Source organism: Podarcis erhardii (assembly GCF_964252035.2).
Source record: "Podarcis erhardii genome assembly, chromosome: 12".
Lineage (NCBI taxonomy): Eukaryota > Metazoa > Chordata > Lepidosauria > Squamata > Lacertidae > Podarcis > Podarcis erhardii.
Genome location: NC_138513.1, coordinates 8,182,008 through 8,202,759, shown reverse-complemented (window position 1 = coordinate 8,202,759; position 20,752 = coordinate 8,182,008). Strand labels below are relative to the sequence as shown.

Below are 20,752 nucleotides of genomic sequence, written 5' to 3'. Positions count from 1 at the left end.
GTGCTCTGGTCCATGGGGTCACGAAGAGTCGGACACGACTAAACGACTAAACAACAACAAACTTCTTCATGAGGCCAGCCTGACGATGGCGGGTCACTGAAGAAACAGTGGTTGTGATGGCTACCCATTACCCCTCAATGGAAACAAAATAAAAAAATTCCTTCCAGTAGCACCTTAAAGACCAACTAAGTTGTTCTAGGTATGAGCTTTCGTGTGCATGCACACTTCTTCAGATACACTGAAACAGAAGTCACCAGACCTTTCACCAGACCTAGTGAAGCCTGGCATGCTCTGGTCACCAGACCTAGTGAAGCCTGGCATGCCAGTCCATGCCAGACCATGCCAGTCACCAGACCTAGTGAAGCCTGGCATGCTCTGGTCAATGGGGTCACGAAGGTCTGGTGACTTCTGTTTCAGTGTATCTGAAGAAGTGTGCATGCACACGAAAGCTCATACCTAGAACAACTTAGTTGGTCTTTAAGGTGCTACTGGAAGGAATTTTTTTATTTTGTTTTGACTATGGCAGACCAACACGGCTACCTATCTGTAACCCTCAATGGAAGTCATCAACCAGGAACAAGACCTTGCCAGGCACAGAGGGAGGTTGCCAGGATAAAGACGGGGGTGTGATGTCACCGCAGAAAAAGAGGGTGCCCTTTTACGACAGAAGTTTAGGGAGCAGGGCTTTCTGGGAAGAAGCAAGAAGGGGGAGGAACTCCATGCAGGGACTGATGGGAAGCAGCCATGATGACTGTCTGGAGTGTGCGGTTGCAAAGAGACATGGGGATGGCATTTACAAACATGAGTCTGACCAAACTGCGGGAGGCAGTGGAAGACAGGAGTGCCTGGCGTGCTCTGGTCCATGGGGTCACGAAGAGTCGGACACGACCAAACGACAACAACAAAATTGTAGTTTTGCAAGCTATAGGAGGGACAAGGATGCTCAAGTTTTACCTACAACCACCAAAAATCTTATTCAGCCACCTTTGCAGCCTTCAAATTTCAGCAGGCCATTGCCTATATGCTTTCCAGAATATTTCTGTTATCATGAGGACTACAAACATCTCCCTATGTGTGTGTGTTTAGGGTGAGATTCTGAAGAAGGCTGAGGCTGCACCGACTACCCCATTCTAATCTTGAACTCTTATGGGATTTTGGGATACCACAGCGGCTGACGTGCATTCTCATCCTTGGAATAATTTTGGTTTTTTTCCCCTGGGTTATAACACTGCGGAGTTCGGATGTTTTATTTATCCGAGGGTGAAAGAACTTCCTCCTTTCAACAGCTAATCCCTCTCGTAGTTAACTGTGCTTGTTAAAAAAATAAAATGCTCCTGATCTCTTGAATAAATACACTCTTAACTACTTTGTGTCTGATAAATATTTAGAAGCCAGAGGATATTGTTGATTAAAGAATAACATCCACTTTGGGGAAACCGGTTAGCAGAAATACAATGTTTAAAAACTGCAGCTTTTGCTTTCGCCCCTCTATCCAAATTATAAGGAAATTAGTATTTCAAAGTTGTTGTTGTTGTTTGCATAAGGCTTGCTTCCTGTGGGGAAAATATTTATATTTAGATGCTAGCATCAGCTTGGATGGTAATCATATTGCCTTCCTGAAAAGCCTTGCCTACATGTCTAGATGGGATATAGGAAACTGTTTTCTACTGAGTCAGACTGTTGGTTTGTCTAGCCCAGTATTGTCTACACTGACAGGAAGTGGCTGCCCAGGGTTTCAGACAGGAAGTCTTTTCCAGTCCTACCTGGAGATGACAGGGACTGAACCAGGAATCTTCTACATGCAAGCCAGACGCTCTACCAATGAGCTGCAGCCTCGCCGCTATGCATTTTACAAAATTCAACTGGAAGCTTTTTGGTTATGCAAAACAATAACAACCACCCCACAACCTCTCAACAGCCTCAAGCATGAATCTCCTCGAATATTCGCCAACATTTTTATTTCACAGCAGACCTTATCATCTTCCCGCCAGTACATTAATGACAATACAACGCATGACAGTGACACATTTTCAGAACTGGAATAGGTTAGCATCCTTGCAAGATGATTACGTGGGCTTCTCTCATTTTCCTTGGAGACGGAAGTCCCATAAGGGATAAAAATTCCAAAGGAACCCAGTGTTTCCAGTAGAGACAGATGTTCTCTTATTGAGGTGGTGCCTTCTTGGTTGTTGCTCCCAGACTTTAGAACTCCCTTCCTAGAGAATCTAGACTTCTCCTTCTGCCAGCAGGTGAATACTTTCCTGTTCCAAAAGGGTTTGGGAAATGGCTGCTTTTAATGAGGGGGCTGGTCCATGCTGTTTTGGTTGTTGTTGACTTTTAGAAGACATCTGGAGGTAGCCCTGTTTAGGGAAGCTTTTAATGTTTAATAGGTTATTGTATTTTAGTGTTTTGTTGGAAGCTGCCCAGAGTGGCTGGGGAAACCCAGCCAGATGGGCGGGGTATAAATAAATTATTATTATTATTATTATTAGTAGTAGTAGTAGTATGTGTCGGTGCAAATTTAGAAACAGTTATTGTAATTTAAATAGAAAGTTTTTAATGTTTGAAATTTTATTCTGGTCTTAATGTTCTGTTGAAAGCTGCCCAGAGTGGGGAAACGCAGCCAGTTGAGTATGGTAGAAATATAGTATTAATAATAATAATAATAATAATAATAATAATAATAATAATTTTTTTTTATTTATACCCCGCCCTCCCCAGCCAAGGCCGGGCTCAGAGTGGCTTACAAGCAATAATAAAAACAAGATGAATGATTACAACTTAAAAACAAAAATAAAATACAACATTAAAATAATGGAACATTAAAATATTAAAATGTAGCCTCATCGCAGGAGGAGAAGAAAAAGAAAAAAAGAAAGAGAGGGAGGGAATCAAATTGGCTCCAAGCCAAAGGCCAGGCGGAACAACTCTGTCTTACAGGCCCTGCGGAAAGAAATCAGATCCTGCAGGGCCCTGGTCTTATGAGGCAGAGCGTTCCACCAGGCCGGAGCCAGAGTTGAAAAGGCCCTGGCTCTGGTTGAAGCCAATCTAACTTCCTTAGGGCCCGGGACCACTAGGGTGTTGTTATTTATGGACTTGAGGCTCTCCGTGGGGCATACCAGGAGAGGCGGTCCCGTAGGTACGAGGGTCCTAGGCCGTGAAGGGCTTTAAAGGTCAAAAGCAGCACCTTAAATCTGACCCTGTACTCCACCGGGAGCCAGCGCAGCGGGAAAAGCACTGGGTGAATATGCTCCCATGGCAGAGACCCCGTGAGGAGCCTCGCTGCAGCATTCTGTACCCGCTGGAGTTTCTGGGACAGCTTCAAGGGCAGCCCCGCATAGAGTGAATTACAGTAGTCAAGCCTGGAGGTGACCGTCGCATGGATCACTGTGGCCAGGTCAGGGCGGGAAAGGTAAGGGACCAACTGCTTGATGCGGCGAAGGGGAAAAATGTCGCCTTGGCTGTTGCTGTAACTTGCGCCTCCATGGAAAGGGAGGCGTCAAGGATTACACCCAAACTCTTAACGGAAGGCAATGGCACTAATTGGGCCCCCGCAAGAGAAGGGAGTTGGTCCCTCATCCCCATGCCATCCCGACCTAGCCATAGGACCTCTGTCTTTGAAGGATTTAGTTTCAATCGGCTCCCACGAAACCATCCAGCCACAGCTTCCAAGCATCTGGTCAATGTGTTTGGGGCTGAGTCGGTGTGGCCATCCATCAGCAGATAGAGCTGAGTGTCATCAGCATATTGGTGACAGCCCAGCCCAAAGCTCCGGATAATCTGGGCAAGGGGGCGCATAAAGATGTTAAAAAGCATCGGGGAGAGAATTGCGCCCTGCGGCACTCCACACACCAAGGAGTGACGCGACGACATTTCCCTCCCTAGTGCCACCCTCTGTCCCCGACCAGAGATAAAAGAGCACAACCAGTTACGGGCTATGCCCTGTATCCCCACGTCTGCGAGGCGGTGGTCCAGAAGATCATGATCGACCATGTCAAAGGCTGCTGACAAATCTAAAAGGATCAGCAGTCCTGACCCGCCTCAATCCAGTTGTCTACGGAGATCATCTGTTAGGGCAACCAGAGCCGCCTCCGTCCCAAAACCAGGACGGAAACCGGACTGAAATGGATCTAATGCCGATGTTTCCTCCAGAAACCTACCAAGCTGTTCAGCAACCGCTCTCTCAATTACCTTACCCAGGTATGGAAGATTTGAAACTGGGCGGTAATTGGATAGGTCTAAAGGATCTAATAAAGTTTTTTTTAAGAGTGGACACACCACTGCTTCCTTCAGTTCCCCTGGGAATGTCCCCGTGTCAAGGGACAAATTGATAATTTCAACCAGGGGGGTCCGCGCAACATCTGGACACTCCCTAATTATTACTACTACTACTACTACGCGTGTGAATATTCTATTAATGTTTTAATTATTATTTTCTTCTGTGTCTATAGCTATTCTTATTTTATATGTAAGTGGCCTTGAGTCCCTGGCAGGGAAAAGGCAGAGTATAAATATAAATATAATAATAATAATAATAATAATAATAATAATAATAATAATAATAGGAAGAAGAAGAAGAAGAAGATGAAGAAGAAGAAAGAAGAACAACAACAATAAGTAAATCCTGTCAAATTAAAAGGGACTTATTTCTAGTTCACTGTGTGAAGAATTTCAGCCTTAGCGTGGTGAAAGTTTTAGTTTTCTCTGTATGAGCCTTCCAAGAAAGGGCCTCACTGAAAAATACCGTGAGGTATTTGAAGACCTGACATTGATCAATTGCATGATTTATCTACTGACTAGTGAAATTTGAGAGGCTTCTTTCCAAAGACCAGCACTTTGGTTTTCAAACAGTTTGTGGTTAATTGCTCCTCTTTACAGTATTTGCTGAGTTTGGATAACATCCTTTCTGGGCCCACGTAGGTCTAGGGGAGTAGGATCACATAATCAGTGAGCTGTACACATGACTTCATCAGAATTCTTTTTGTGCCCTATTTATGTGTACGTCCGCTCCTGGGCATTGATAAAACACAGCACAACAAGAATCTTAATGCAGTCGTAAGTACAGCAACCTTATTTAGAGGAGTTTGTTGTTGTTGTTTGCGGAGTTATCCTGGTGCACAGGCACCCCAATAAAGAAGGGGGCATGAGAAGAGACATGGAAGGAGACATGAATGAACTGAAAGCTTCAGCAAACTGCTTATGCACAGTTGTGTGTATGAAATTCAGAAATTAAAACTGGAACCTTGGAGTGCATTGCTTCCCCTAAAAAAAGAAGACCAGCTAACCTAATCCCAATATCTGGGTAGAAATTCCAACGCGGAGAATTTGAGAAGCATCTCCTAGCCCCTGATAAAATAGTGTCTCTTAACTACAAGAAATGTAAAAAATGTAACTGCTGGACTCTTGGTTATTTTCACATTAACTGTCACCTGCCAGCAGGAATTTTGTCAGGCTTCAGCAGAGGGTAAACAGGCCAGACCACTCTATCAGTTCTGCTAAAAGACCAATTCTACTGGGCCTTTCCTTCCTCAGCTGCCACCTGACAGCAGACATTTCGTCAGGCTGCTGCAGGGAGAGAAAAGGACGTACTGTTGTCCAGTGCCACTGGGCACTGACAGGACAGAAGCCAGGGAGACCAAGAACAGGAGGCACCAGAACCAGTGACAGGCAGAGTCAACAAATTCTAGCTTTGTCCCCATCTTCCTCCCTACAGAGTTGTACAGAGATTAAGGAGGAGGAGCTGCTATACAGGACAGCCTCCTAAACTGGTTGCAAGTAAGATGGTAGGCAGGTAGGGGGCTGGCTGAGGACAGACTGAAGTTGGTTGGGCACTGCTTCGTTCGCCCTAAAGAATCAACCTCCACTGAGTCCTTCCTCCACTGGATTTGCTGAGAGATTTGTTGCATTGTGTTCCAGATCTCCCTGAACGGTTGTTCCCTGTTTTCCTTTCATGTCTGCTTGTGGTGACAGCTCTCTGCAAATGACCAGTAAGTTGTCCAATTTATATGCACAATCTAGAATTCTGAACACATTCCACAAGCTTCCTAACATGGAATGTGTGCGTGCGCACGCATGCACACACACAAGTGAATGGTCCTTATCCCTCATCTAAAAGAAATGGTTTGGAGTGGCTCCCAGCATTTAAATCAGGGTCTATGGGTGCCCCTGTCCCACTAGCACTAATGAACCCATATGGCGATTTAGGCAGAGGAGGAAACCCATCTCTCAGATTTAAGACTGAGGCCTGCTACTTTACAAACCACAGTCCGCATAAATGGTTGCACTGTCCTCTATAGCTCTCTGAGCTAAAAAGTGCCTGGCAAGTCCAGCTAATCTACACTTTCCCAGGCTTGTTCTTCTATTTCTTGTGCTCATCTTTGCCAGATCTAGATGCTCAGCCCTCAACATCTCTGAACTCCTGAGCTTATGAAGCAGAGTACCATTCAGCCGTCACAAACTAAAAGCACGTTGCTCCTTTAAGAGGCCTGGAAATGCTTGCTCCATATTTCAGGAGATGGAGGTGGTGATCTGTCTGGAAAGCAGGGTGGTGATGAAACAGGCCCAGAGACAGATGGTGAACGAGAAGACTGAAGAACTAAGATCAGCAGGGTTATAAGACAAGATGGAACCCTATTGGTCCACTGCGTCACCTGACACCTGCTGAGCTGACGCCAGCAATACCACCTCTTGGTCATCAACAGTCCAGATGAATAGTGGAGACCAGGCTGGCAGCTCCCTTTCCTGCCATGACAACAGTGCCTGGGCTTTATTTCTGAAGTCCTTGGCTCAAGACCCCTGGGACCACACACTGACACAGCATCCAGATCTTTTATTCTGATGATATCACCAGATAACATGGATAGCTGACTGCTGGTTGTTCTTGTGTGGCTTTTCTGAAGGGGCACTATTGGACTCTTGGCTGGGATGCCTTCGGGATCTGACCTTCCAGTAAAGAATGAAACCGTGTGGCACAGAAAATTCCAGGCTCTCTCTCTCTCTCGTGATAAATGTATCAAGTGACCTGATTCATTGTTCAGAACTAAAGTGAGCAATGCGGTCACAAGCCCTGCATCTCAGGGTCGAAATTTCAGCATAGCTGTTTAGAGGTCAGAGCTCCTAATGTATTTCTCTCCCTCCCTCTTGGCAGCAAGGTTTGTACTGCCAAGCAAGCATGTTAAGAATTTTCAAAATCACACCACAAAACTCCCCTCTGAGTGACAGGTGGCATCACATGGTTCCTTGGTGTCACCTCACATGATGCAACAAGGGTACAATTACATTTTGTTGGCAATCGCCGGGACTCCTGACAGAGTGCCGTTAACGAGACACTCCATCGTTCCTTAATAACTTGCCAAGCCACAGTTTGCTGTATTAACCCCGTGACCTTCATTTCCATCTGAAATGCGCCAAGCCATTTTGCAAGATCTAACTGTAAACATCATTATGCAAGGGTGGATAGTTCCGAAACCGTTTCGGCGCGAGTGTGTGGGGCTCAATCCACCCATTCCCTGATTCTATCAGACCCTTGACGGCATTTGTCAATGACACTCCAAATGCAACGAGATTACAGTTGTGCCTCATAACGGCGCTAAAGAGAGCTATGCAGACCCTAATTTGGTGGCCATGGTCAAGATATTCAATTCCACAGGGATGACTAACACAACCTGATGGGAAACTGGCAGCCTCGCCACAGTACTGCAATGTGCCAGAATGCATTTCAGGAAGTATGAGTTAATGCCAAAGGCTTAGGAATCGCTGACATGCTTTTCCAGCTACAAATGTTAACACCTAGATGATCACCCATATTTTAAATTCAAGCCAATATGAAGTTATTCTATACTGGAAGTATTCTACTGAGGCCTGGCTAGGTAGTAGGAGAGCTTTGTAGAAACACAACCAGCTTATTTTAAAGGCCAGGTAAGCAAGGATTGCCATTTGGGTGCCTTCCAAGTTTTTGGACTACAACTCCCATTATCCCTGGCCACTGGCCATGCTGGCAGGGGCTGATGGGAGTTGAATTCCAACAACATCTGGAGGGTGCCAGTACAGAGGATTATAAGGTCTCCTTCTAAAAACATACAATTACATGTGAGCTGCTTCTCTTTTGTGCTACCCTACATGGCTGTGGGGTAGGTGAGTGTGTGAATTCTGCAACAATGTGCATGGGTACAATTGCATGAGAAACTTGGGTGGTAGCCCACATGGTCCCATCTCTCATTCTCTCTCTCTCTCTCTCTCTCTCTCACACACACACACACACACACAAACACAAACACAAACACACAGAGAGACTGCATGAGATACCATTCCAATGAAGCTGTTTCCACGTGGTTGCATGTGTGTATGAAGGCTGGCATTCCAAGTTTTGGGCAAAGACTACAGAAGACTACAAAAATCTCCAGAGCAGGAGCTATAACACACACAGGCGAATGCTATGTCTCAGTCTCGGGCACACAACACAGAGTGACCAATTCAAGAGCACAAGCCTTTGAACCATGGTACCCGAAAGGAGATCCATGGACCCCCCACTCCCTGGCATACCACCACATGAAAAGGCAACACAAGAGATGCACTACTACCCTCTGAAGCTAGAAGATGACTGTAGTCTTCCAGTTCCTGCCAAGACAAGCTCCTGTGCTGCGTGTTGAGGATACTGAAAAGAGGCCCCTGAGGGTTTCTGTCTCGGTGTCCTGGTGCACAGAGTGTTTTCTGTGTCCACTGCTATCACCTCTGCCTTTCCCCGCCTAAGGTGTGTTCCCTGTGGAAGGGTAAGGAAGGAGGCAGCAGCAATGGAGGCTACCCAAGGGTCTTTGCAAACACAACTCCAATCTGTTTGCTTCTGACAGGCTAAGAGCAGGGCTGAGTTTTGTTCTGATCAACTTTGCACACAGTCGAACTTCTCCGATAGGTTTTCTTGCGACACACACAATGAGTCTGCAATAACACATGTGGAGGACACCTTCTAGCCTAGGTTCCAGACTCAAAAGCCACAATGTCCTAAACATGAGCCCTGGAGACCCTGAAAACCAGCGGCTGCTGTGAGTGGGGAGGCATGGCATGGCAGAGGAGAAACTCTTTCCAAAAGACGAAAATGCCTTGTCATACTTACCACCAGGTTGCCAATCACCATCACCAGTAAAAAGACCAGAAGACACAGAGGCTGCCCGGCCACTTTCATACAGTCCCACATGGTCTCGATCCATTCGCCACAGAGGATGCGGAAGATGATGAGGAAGGAATGGAAGAAGTCGTTCATGTGCCAGCGGGGCAACCGATCCGTGGTGCTGATTCTCGTGACGTGCTTGTAGTACAGGTCCCCAAAGAGCTGCATGCCAACCACGGCAAAAATGAAGACGATGATGGCGAGAACGAGAGTGAGGTTCCCCAGAGCACCCACCGAGTTCCCGATGATTTTAATGAGAGTGTTTAAGGTCGGCCAAGACTTCGCGAGCTTGAAGACCCTCAGCTGTAAACCAAAAAAACACAACCCAACAACTGAGAGCTGGCAGATAAACAAACACACAAGACAATTCTGCGTCTGGACAAGAAAAAAACACAGGAGGATACATTCAAAATGGCAAACCACACAAGGAGATTCGACTAGAAACCCACTGGGTTGGGATCCAGGCTGAAACACTTTTGCTGCAGCTCAGCAGCAGAGGAGACACTTTGCCTGCAAAAGATCCCAGGTTCATTCCATGGTGAGTTGCTGCCAATTAATGTAGTCAATATTGACCTATATGGCTCAATGTTCTAATTCTCTAATAAGGCAGCTTCTGATGTTCCTAACACCCAGTACAGAGCAGAGAACCCAATGGGTTACTTCACAAAAGGGATACAATGGGCTGCCTGACTACTTTTGCTGCACCAGTTGGGTTGATTTCGTTGTGATGGAAGGTTTTCAGAGAGTAGAATAGAACAGGTAAAAACACCCCCCTCCCCTTACCCAATTAGTCCTAGAGCAGGCATAGGCAAACTCCGGCCCTCCAGATGTTTGGGACCACAATTCCCATCATCCCTAGCTAACAGGACCCGTGGTCAGGGATGATGGGAATTGTAGTCCCAAATATCTGGAGGGCCGGAGTTTGCCTATGCCTGTCCTAGAGCATCTTCTGTTACAGAAGAGGATATATGTGTTTGGGCAAGAGAGAGGGACCCAAGAAGCACAGCAAACTAACAGGGCCCCAAAATCTTAGTTACTTATATGTCATGGCCTGCCTCTGGTGCCCCCAGCATATTTAAAGCAAATAGTAAAAGCTACTGGCTCTTCCATAACTGTCCCAACTATTCTCCGCAGTGTTGATATTTACTTTGAGAAAAAGCAAACAGACAAATAAATTATTAATCTTGCCAAGTACATTTTAGGTACATTTCAGCACCCTCTTGCCCTATGGCTGCTGCTGCTTTTCCATGCTATTATCCATCTTCTTCTATGCCTTTAGAAACCTTGGCATCATTTGCCCACAAACGAGGTCCGGCTGTGGAGGTTCTTGTTTTTTGAGCTTCTGAGACATCATCACACTGGTGTTGTGTGACACCGGCAAAGCCATGTGGGTTCAGAAACCAAAGCCAACTGGGTGACATGTCAGTGTGGACAACTGAGGGCAAAGACTACAAGTGCCACGTAGAAAATGGAAAAATAGTGCTGAGAATAAGCACAGCAAAGCAATATGAATATGCTCCTGGGAAAAGGGCAAAAAATAGCCTCCAAAGGAAGGCATGGTGCAGTATATATGAACATAGACACCAAACAAAAGTAAGCCGTTTCAGCTTAGCCATAGCAGGTTACCCTTTAGTCTGAAAATTGTTACTTTCAAATGGTCTTATTATGAAAAAGAGAAACAAGAAGTCATTTTTTAAATAATGCATGACAGAGCTGCAGTTTTCAGGTGAAAGAGTTGTGTGATTAAACTAATTCCCTCTAAAAACTGGTAAAAGGTGTTGCAATGGGTGTGCAAGACAGAGAGAGACAGACAGACAGACAGACAGACAGACAGACAGACAGACAAGCAGACGTAATACTTTACCAGTCTGAAGGAGCGTAACACAGACACATTTCCCATGCTGGAAAGACTTAGTTCCATCAGGCTTAGCGTGACAATTATGCTGTCAAAAATATTCCAGCCCTGCTGAAAGTAGTAATAGGGATCCAGAGCTATGAGTTTGAAGACCATTTCAGCCGTAAAAATCCCAGTGAAGACCTGTGGAAAGGAACAGAATGCTAAGCTGTAAGCAGGCTTCTCCCGTCAATTATGAGAGCACAGCTGGAGGAAGAGGGGCGCTTTCCTCACAAAACTTCCTTTCCCACCTGCCGCAGGGCGCTAGAAACTTTACAGTTTTAGACAAACACCCAGAGCCGTCTTTCCCATTGGTGTTAGTGGTTCGTTGCGCCAGGGCGCCGGCCTCTCAGGGGTGCCCTAGCGAGTGGGGGAGCTGCGCGACTTTGCCAGGAGCCTCCCCTTTCCCTGCACGCCCGCCAACTATATGGCTGGCGGGAGAGCAGCTTTCTTCCCAAGCCTCCGCAGGAGGAGAGCAATCCCCGCAGAAGCTTAGGATGGAAGAGAGCATGTCCGCCAGCACGTTTTCCTGCTTGATCGTCACCACCACGCCAGGGATCGGGGAGGTGAGGGAGGCAGAGGACATTTTCCACTGCTCCCTCCCTTGTTTTGGAGTTCCCTGGGGGGGGGGCATGCCGGAGAGATCTTTGCACCACGGCGCCAGATATGCTTAGGATGGCCCTGCAAACACCGGAGCTGTTTGAATCATGACCTCTTAATCTCACGGGCAAGGGTGTGAGCCCCACGTTGGGCAAAAGGTTCCTGCACTGCAGGGAGCTGGACTAGATAACCCTCCTGGCACATGCCAACTCTACAATTCTGTGAGAGTAAATGGGTCCCTTCTGGGCTCACTCCACACATGCAGAAGCATGAAGTGGGAGTAGAAAGGGTTTGGTTCAGGGATGCACGGCTGAAATTTGAGACCTTCTGGAAAGAACATATGTTGCATATCAATGAGACATGATCTATGCCCTGCTGCATTCCACAATGACATCCAAGCCCCTAATGCCACCTGCGGCTAAAAGCAGTCCAGTCTAGTCTAGCACCTCAAGATCCTGCCACTTTATTTTGCAGCAAGGGTGGACTAAGTCTTAGAGGGTTTTAACAAAATGGTTTTTATCAATAGTATTTCTTAAGAGTGCTGAATGGCACTTCTTAGTGGGAAAAAAACTCCAATGAAAATCCTCATTACTACATATTTTTACATAGCTGCTTATTTGTATATATTTTAAAATTTAATATATGGGTGTTGTTGTTTTTATGGCCTATATTTGCAATGCCTAAAAATGGTTTGGTGAAGTAAGTAAAGAATTTACAGAAGATTGGATGTGATACAGTCATTAGCCATGCTAGCTAAAAGGAACTTCAAGATTCCACTGCGTAAGTGATGAGCATATCGCAGGCAACTGGCCAACCACTATTGCAAGCATAGGCAAACTCCGGCCCTCTAGATGTTTGGGACTACAATTCCCATCATCCCTGACCACTGGTCCTGTTAGCTAGGGGTCATGGGAATTGTAGGCCAAAACATCTGGAGGGCCAAAGGTTGCCTATGCCTGCACTATTGGAAGCAGGCTGCTAGGCTGGACAGGCCCTTGTCATTCCGGTTCCCCCTGCCTGAATGCACTGCATCCATGTTGAGAAGAATCTTCTTACCAGATTACCGATGTTGAGCACGTTCTCGAATTCCTCCGTCATCTTGTAGTGATCCATGGCCATGAAAAGAGTGTTCATCACAATGCAAAGGGTGATGGTGAGGTCACTGAACGGGTCCATGATGATGAACCTCACTTTCTTCTTGATCAGCAGCCACAGCGGGCAACACTCCCAAATGAGAAAGCGGACGGCAAAATGATTCCAGCAAGGGGGACACTTCTGTTGGGATTCCTCAAGCTCTAAGTGAGAAGGAGTAAGGCACACAACGCAGGGGTCAGGGAATGGCAGGCAGGCAAGGAAACAGACACATTCCATTGAGCTTTTAAGCTCCTCCATTCGGCTGCCAAGCCTCTCCATCCAACCACACCTTCTCCCAAAGCCACGTCCTCCAAACTGCCATGGCTCTGCACCTTCCACAAAGTGCTTTTTCACCTGGTTGGAATATGTCCCTGAACTGTGGGGATGTGGCTGTAGGTGGAACTCTCTGAATTCTGCATGGCTGCAATGCAGCCTACATAAGTCAAAGTAGGAGTTATGTCTGTTGCTCTGCTCACAATTGCTTCTGGCCCTACCCCCCACTGGCAAGTGCCCCCCAGAAGGTTGCTCAAAATGGAATGCAGCCACCAGGCTTACAAAGGCCCACCACCTCTGATATAAAGCCAGTTATATTTCTTCAAAAGGACAACTTACACCTTCAGGTGCGTTTCTTCATTTTGATCATCTGCTATTGCTATTGCCACTGCCGCCACCACACAAATATTAATATATATAATAATATATTGTCTACTAAGTTCCACAGCAAGTGGCAGAGCACATGCTTGATTCATTTATTCATTAAATGCCTTCGTTTCTGCCCCGCTTTCGATATAGAACACTTGGCAGCTTACAACAGAAGCATACTTTAAAAACACACCCATATTTACAAAGAACCTTAGAACCAACACATTTCCGAAAATACAGTAAACAGAGACTATAATAACTCTCTGCAGAATCGTACCACAGAAATGACATTCAAAAGCCTGCCACTTGCTCTGCAATTCAATAGAATGGAGGCAAAACCACCCCAAAGCATCCATTGGCAAGAAAGAAGGCTAAAATTGTGGCAGTATCTCGACTGGAGCCTGGATAGCTTAGTTGGTTAGAGCGTGGTGCTGATAACACCAAGGTTGCAGGTTCGATCCCCATATGGGCCAGTTGCATATTCCTGCATTGTAGGGGGTTGGACTAGCCTCAGGCACGGGCAAACTCCAGCCCTCCAGATGTTTGGGACTACAATTCCCATCATCCCTGACCACTGGTCCTCTTAGGGCTGGAGTTTGCCTATGCTTGGACTAGCTGATCATTGTTGTCCCTCCCAACTCTACAATTCTATGACCTCATTCTTTGCAGTAGACATGAATTACTGCTAGCGTTAGCCAAAGGAAGACAACAAATATAGTTTTTTGAAGCAGACATGCAAGATCAGTCACATGTATGCAATAATAATAATAATAATAATAATAAAACAACAACAACAAACAACAACATTTATACCATGCCCATCTGGAGTATATCTATCTATCATCTATCTATCTATCTATCTATCTATCTATCTATCTATCTATCTATCTATCTGTCTGTAACAACACAGACATATAATGCGGTGAGAAGAGCCATAGCTCAGTTGCAGAGCACATGTGTTGGAAGCAGAAGGTCCAGCTTTAACTCTGGTGCATCCAAGTGAGCAGACTAGCCAGCAGGTGAAGCCAGACACCTCTGATGGGAACCCTAAAGAGGCACTGCCAGTCAAAGGAGATGGTCAAACAGTCTGACATGCACGGCGGCAGTTTCCTGCATTCCACTATTGGTTGTTGTAAACGAAAGCGGAATTCAACCTTGTCCAAATGACCTTGCTTCCTGCCGCTTGGCCAACTTTGGCACCACAGTGTGACATGGCAAATAACCGCGTCAGCTATATGTCTGTTCCTTACTAGCTTTAGTTTCTGAAAGCCACGGCAGTCATGACAGCCTTTGTTAAAGGTGACCCATGCAGAAATGCTTGGGCCACTGCCATCTTACATTTCTTCGTGGTTGATACAGAATTTAACAAGATCTCTCTCTCTCTCTCTCTCTCTCTCTCTCTCTCTCTAGCAGAGCAAGGTCAGGAATCACTGGATTGTTTAGATAAAAATCCCCCAATCCCAAACCACAGCATCTTCTTCGCAGGCCTGATCCAGCATATGTAGCAGAACACTAAGGTGGCAATGCATTGCATCATTCCTGAATATAGTGACTGAGACAGGCACAATTTTAAATAAGCTCCCAAATTAAAACCAAACCCCAAAATCTTGCAAATAGAAAGCCAGCAGAACAGGCAAACTGCTGGATTAGAACATTTATCTGTGCCATATTCATTTTTTTATAGGTTTGTTAAGAAGATAAATAAATAAATGTCCCCCCCCCCCCGCATGGTGTTTGAACTGGTGCAGTCCACTATAAAACACACACCACACACACCAGCCTCAGATAAGAACTTCCAAATAATAGCAGAAATTTCAGACATTTAGCCTGATTCCATTTTGGAGATTTTTGTGTGGGTGTGCAAAGCTTCTTTCCTTCGTACGTTCATAATTAGCAGCGTTCATGCAGTGCTGATAGCACAGCACATCTATCAGCTCCCTCTACAGAAAAGCAAACCTTGGAGGAGGAATTCTGAGGGCAAATCCTTGCACCCAAAGTTGGGCAGGAGATGCAGGCAGGAAATGCAGACAGACGTAATCAATAAATAATATTTAAAATAAAATGGAAGAGGAAAGGAAGGATCGTCTGATACCTAAATTAAAACTATTGGCTTAAGAAATATATTTTTGCCTCCACAAGGAAGACTTTTGGCCAAAATGGGTTGGACAACCTTTAAGCTCTAAATCAGGGTTCCCCAAACTTTGGTCTCCAGCTGTTTTTGGAGGACAATTCCCATCATTCCTGACCACTGGGCCCTACAAGCTAAGGATGATGGGAGCTGTAGTCTAGAAAGAGCTGGAGACCCAAGTTTTGGAAACACTGTCTAAATTATGTGTGTATGCATGTGTCTTCTGATGAGCTGAGTGGAAGACGATGACTCATGGGGGTGTGGAGTGTGTGTATTTCACAGTTCTTAGTTTGTTTTGGGTTGTTAGTTTGTTAACGTTGTTAATATTGTTTTGCGGATTATGAGTGCTGTAATGCTTTGTGAATTTCATAACATGACTCTTCTTTTGGTTGTGCTGTTTAGCCTGTTTTTAAACTGTTCTGTTAACAGTGTTTTATAGAAGCTGGTTGTTTTACAGATGATTTGTTAATAAGATTTATGTTGTAATTGTGATGTTCCACTGTATTATTATTTATTGCATGTAAGCCGCTTTCTGACTCGTGTGAGTAAAAAGTGGCATAAAGGTAAAGGGACCCCTGACCATTAGGTCCAGTCATGGCCGACTCTGGGGTTGCGGCGCTCATCTCGCTTTATTGGCCGAGGGAGCCGGCGTACAGGTTCCGGGTCATGTGGCCAGCATGACTAAGCCGCTTCTGGCGAACCAGAGCAGTGCACAGAAATGGCGTTTACCTTCCCGCTGGAGCGGTACCTCTTTATCTACTTGCACTTTGACGTGCTTTCGAACTGCTAGGTTGGCAGGAGCAGGGACCGAGCAACGGGAGCTCACCCCATCGCAGGGATTCGAACCGCTGACCTTCTGATCCACAAGTCCTAGGCTCTGTGGTTTAACCCACAGCGCCACCCGCGTCCCAAAAAGTGGCATAGAAATATAATAAATGAATGAAAACAAATAAATGGCCACATCCAGGCTGTGAACCCACTGACTTCTGAGAAGGCAGGTCTAGGACTGCACTGCCAAGTACCCAAAGCTAGATCCCAGGTTTCCATGGAATTGAGAGAAGTAGGAGGATGCCTTCAAATTTGGGAGTGTGGGAGGGAAAGGCTTAGAACTGGTCTGGGGAAGGAAGTTCAAAAGGCAATCACAGTAATGTTCCATGGAAAGTTACAGGGGAAGCTACACGGGCATCTCTTGCAGTTGCTCCCATATCAAAGGTCCTATCCGGTGTGAAGCAACTGAGCTAGATGGACCACAGCCTGCCATTCTCTCAAGATTCTCTGACTGTACTTAAGAGAGAGCAGCTGGACTTAATGTCTTACCTTCCATGGCACTGGTAATGATGCTGACAGCACTCACAGCTCGTTGCCTTTGGAAACGTTCCTCAGATTGATCGACAGAAAGGCGGTGGGGTGACAGAAGCTGCTTCTTGTTCACTTCTTCAGATGGAGTGGTCTGTTTCAACAAATGCACCCAGTTAGCAACACGTAAATCCTGATTGTTTTATTAAATTGCTGGTTGGTTTCCATTTTTGGCCCTTCCAAATGATGCAGAGGTTGATATACTAGAGGAGACTAGCCTTTTATTATCATATGGGATAGCTCAGTTGGTAGAGCATGAGACTCTTACGATAATACGATAATCTTTATTGTCATTGTCCCATACAGAACAATGAAATTGAAGGGGGGGGATCTACATAAGACATTCAAAACCAACAAGCCTGCTATCCCAGCTATCCCAACCTGGTTAGCCCCCTAAAAACTCGGATACCCCATTTTTAAAATAGAATACACTCCCATAGGGACTCCTTACACTGCGTTTAAAACCAAAATTGCATTTGGATAGAAACTGGTTGGTCTTAGTCTTTATAACCCTGTACCTTCTTCCAGAAGGCAGAAGCTAAAAGAGATCATTTCCGGGGTGCGCACTATCTCAGGGTTGTGGGTTCAAGTCCTCACTTTGAGCAAAAAGATCCCTGCACTGCAGGGTGTTGTACGGTCCCTTCCAACTGTACGATTCTATGAGTTCTAAGGAAGACACCGCTCACTTAGCCTTTTAAGCTGCAGTTGTGTACAACAACATGTTGACAGCGGGAGGGGAGAGACATTAAGATACCTTATAAAGCCCGGAAGGAGAGTTTTTGCCAGGTGCCTAAAGGATAACCATGCTGGTGCCAGGCAGGCCTACTTGGAGAGGGAAATCCACAAAGAGTGCTGCCACCACTGAAAAGGCTCTGTCTTCCTGGTTGCCACCTGCCTTCCTTTGGATAGTGGTGGCACTTGGCAGAATATGGTCTGAATATGACCTCAGCACAAAGTCTGGTTGATATGGGAGCTGGCTTTCCTCCAGAAAACCTAGTCTTTCAGCTGTTTATGGCCTTTAAAGGTAAGCACTAGCACTCCCAATTTTGTTTGGGAATGGACCAGAAGCCAGATGGGAATAGAGTGTGATATACATCTAAGGAAGGAAGGGCAAGAAAGGAAACATGACCTAGGAATTAAACTAGGCCCACAGGTCCCAAGGGAGAGCTCTGTTGCCTCCTGGCATAGGAAAATGTGCCCAAAGGTGCATTGCTTCATCTATTAGCCTCCTACAGATAGACTAAAAACCTAGGCAGGAAAAGTGTGAAGAAGCTAGAGGAGAGGAATACACCAGGGAGTGAGTGGACCACATCTCTCTCCATTTGGACTGATTGAAAATGTTTCCCACTTGAATTGGTCTAATACCATGGAGACAAATAAATTGCTTTACAATTTACATGTAAATGAAGATCCATAGCACTAGCAAGTGCATCTGTCTTTTGAGAGCTTGTGGTTGGGAAGTACGGCAACAAGGAGAGAGGCTGCACTCTAAAGCTGTTTGGGCCCTGGTGCATCTTAGAGGTGGCGGCAAATTTCAGAACAGTGGCAGTTTGTAGACCTCCCCTGCATTATGAGCCCATGAAGCTCAGGTCTGAGCCATAATCGGTTCAACACTGCTACCCGCCAGCCCTCCCTTACGAAAGCAGGGAGTGGTGTTGGGGAGGACTGATAAAAGTTAGGCATGGATATCCGGGGGATTTTTCAACAGCATCGTTTGCTGCAAGGGTACACAGTACCATTCCTGGCACAATCCACCAAACAGGTAGGCATGGGAAACAACAACTTCCACACATCTAGGAAGGCCTAGGACCCACGTACCTAAGGGACCGCCTCTCCTGGTATGCCCCGCAAAGGACCTTAAGGTCCACAAATGACAACACTTTGGAGGTCCCAAGTCACAAGGTGGTTAGATTGGTCTCAACTAGGGCCAGGGCCTTTTCTGTACTGGCCCCGACTTGGTGGAACACTCTATCACAAGAGACTAGGGCCCTGCAGGACTTGACATCTTTCCGCAGGGCCTGCAAGACAGAGCTGTTCTGCCTGGCCTTTGTTTTGGACTCAGTCTGACCCTTATGTTTCCCTCCCTTTATGGTTTTGATCTATGGGATACTTTTAAAATAAGGCTGCATTTTAAATTGCATTTTAACCTGTATTTTAAATTGGTTCCCCCCCCCCATTATGTTTTTACTGTAATTTTACTGGTGTTAGCTGCCCTGAGCCTGGCTCTGGCCAGGGCGGGCGGGGTATAAATAAAATTATTATTATTATTATTATTATTATTATTATTATTATTATTATTTATTATTATTATTATTATTAGCATGTTAAGCAGTACCAAGCCCCTAGGATGAGTATAAGAATGCCCACTGTGCAGAGACTAGAAGGGGAAGCTGGGATATCAACCTCCTCTGAGCTCGGTTTTCCAGAACTCAGAAAGACTCTGAGCATTTTCTGGGAAGTTTCCAAGAAAGCTCAGAAAAAGCAAAGTCATTATGAGGTGAGCCAGGTAAAGCTCGCCCATCAGTGACAAAGCTTTAATTTGCCATGTACATCGGGAGCTTTTAAAGCATTAAAGATTGCTTAAGCAGGCTGCAATGTAAATGACAGACCTAATGCAACACAAGCACCAGAAATTGATGAGACTCAGGATGTAGCATAATGAACTATTGGCCTCGAACATGGAGGATTATATCCCAGAATGTCATCACCTGGGAGTTCTCTCTGCAAAGAAATGAAGCACCACCCCAACACTGAGAAATTTTGCCAGCCGGATCAAAACCCTTCTTGCTTGTCCTTAAGTCCTTCTGAAACTTCACCCTCTACATTTGCTTTGGGCAACGTCTAATGGCAACTTGTTTGTTACCCAGTTCAGGAAAGGCTGTGTAGTGGAGCTTGGCACATTTTTGTTTCTATTTCGACTGAGAGCTTTTTAGGACATGCAGACTCCACCTCTACCAGGCTTTCATCCAGGTCCTAATCCAGGCAAGTGTTCACATGGGTTTCCCTCTCCTCCCAAGTTGATGCACATACACCTAGCCGGGTACTTTGCCTAAAACTCTTGCCTGAGATCCTTCCTCCTTTGCTCTTGAAGCCTTGGGGGTGACAAGGAAGAGGAGTCATACGACCATAAGAAGAGTCTACTGGATCAGGCCAATGACCCAATCAGTCCATTCCTTTGTCTAATCCTGCCCCCTACAGCAACAAGAGAACAGGCCTCCTCCGTCTTCTTCATGACAGCCCTTCTTATTTTTGAAGATCACTATAATGTCCCTCCCCCACTAAATTTATGTTCCCCAGGCTAAGCAGACCCAGTGCTTTCAACTGCTCCTGTTAGGACTTGCCCCGGGGGGGGGGGGGAGAGTGGTGACATGCCAAAGGCAGCCATTAAAAGGTCCAAATGGACAGAGGCGGGTTGTGGAATCCAAGGCAGGCAACCAGGGGGGTGGGTTCAAAAGGGCAACACTATAGGGAGAGGGGAATTGGCCAAGTGAGGTTCTCTCCATTGAGACAAGTTGCCCAAACTGAGGAACAAGATTGGGGGACATAAATAGCACCTCGAAAAGAGGAATTGGTCTCCAGAGCCAGGACTCCTATTGCAGCCTAGGTGCTGCCCCAGAAGTGCAGCGCTCAGTCTGCCAGAATAGCTGTTGACCCACAGCACTGGCAGTGCAGAAACCATGATGCTGGATCCTTCCAATTTGTAGCAGTAGTTTGATACACACACACACACACACACGTGTCTTACACACCGCCTGCCTAGCTACAGAGCAAGAAAAACCAAAAGTTCAGTCTCCTAGTCAAAGGCTAGACTACTTATCCACAGAAGACAACCCCA

General features: G+C 45.9%; 1 protein-coding gene across 7 annotated transcripts in view; it reads right to left on the bottom strand.

Moving 5' to 3' along the window:
- The window catches only part of LOC309325870 (sodium channel protein type 5 subunit alpha-like), a 214,569-nt gene that overhangs the window by 109,942 nt on the left and 83,875 nt on the right, over positions 1–20,752 (bottom strand). For all 7 annotated transcript variants that reach the window (XM_081834160.1, XM_081834161.1, XM_081834162.1 and 4 more), the window contains 4 exons: positions 16,879–17,011; positions 12,714–12,952; positions 11,028–11,201; positions 9,110–9,466 (listed from right to left, as the gene is read on the bottom strand). In XM_081834160.1, coding sequence (XP_081690286.1) covers positions 9,110–9,466; positions 11,028–11,201; positions 12,714–12,952; positions 16,879–17,011 — 903 coding nt within the window. The remainder of the gene's footprint in view (positions 1–9,109; positions 9,467–11,027; positions 11,202–12,713; positions 12,953–16,878; positions 17,012–20,752) is intronic.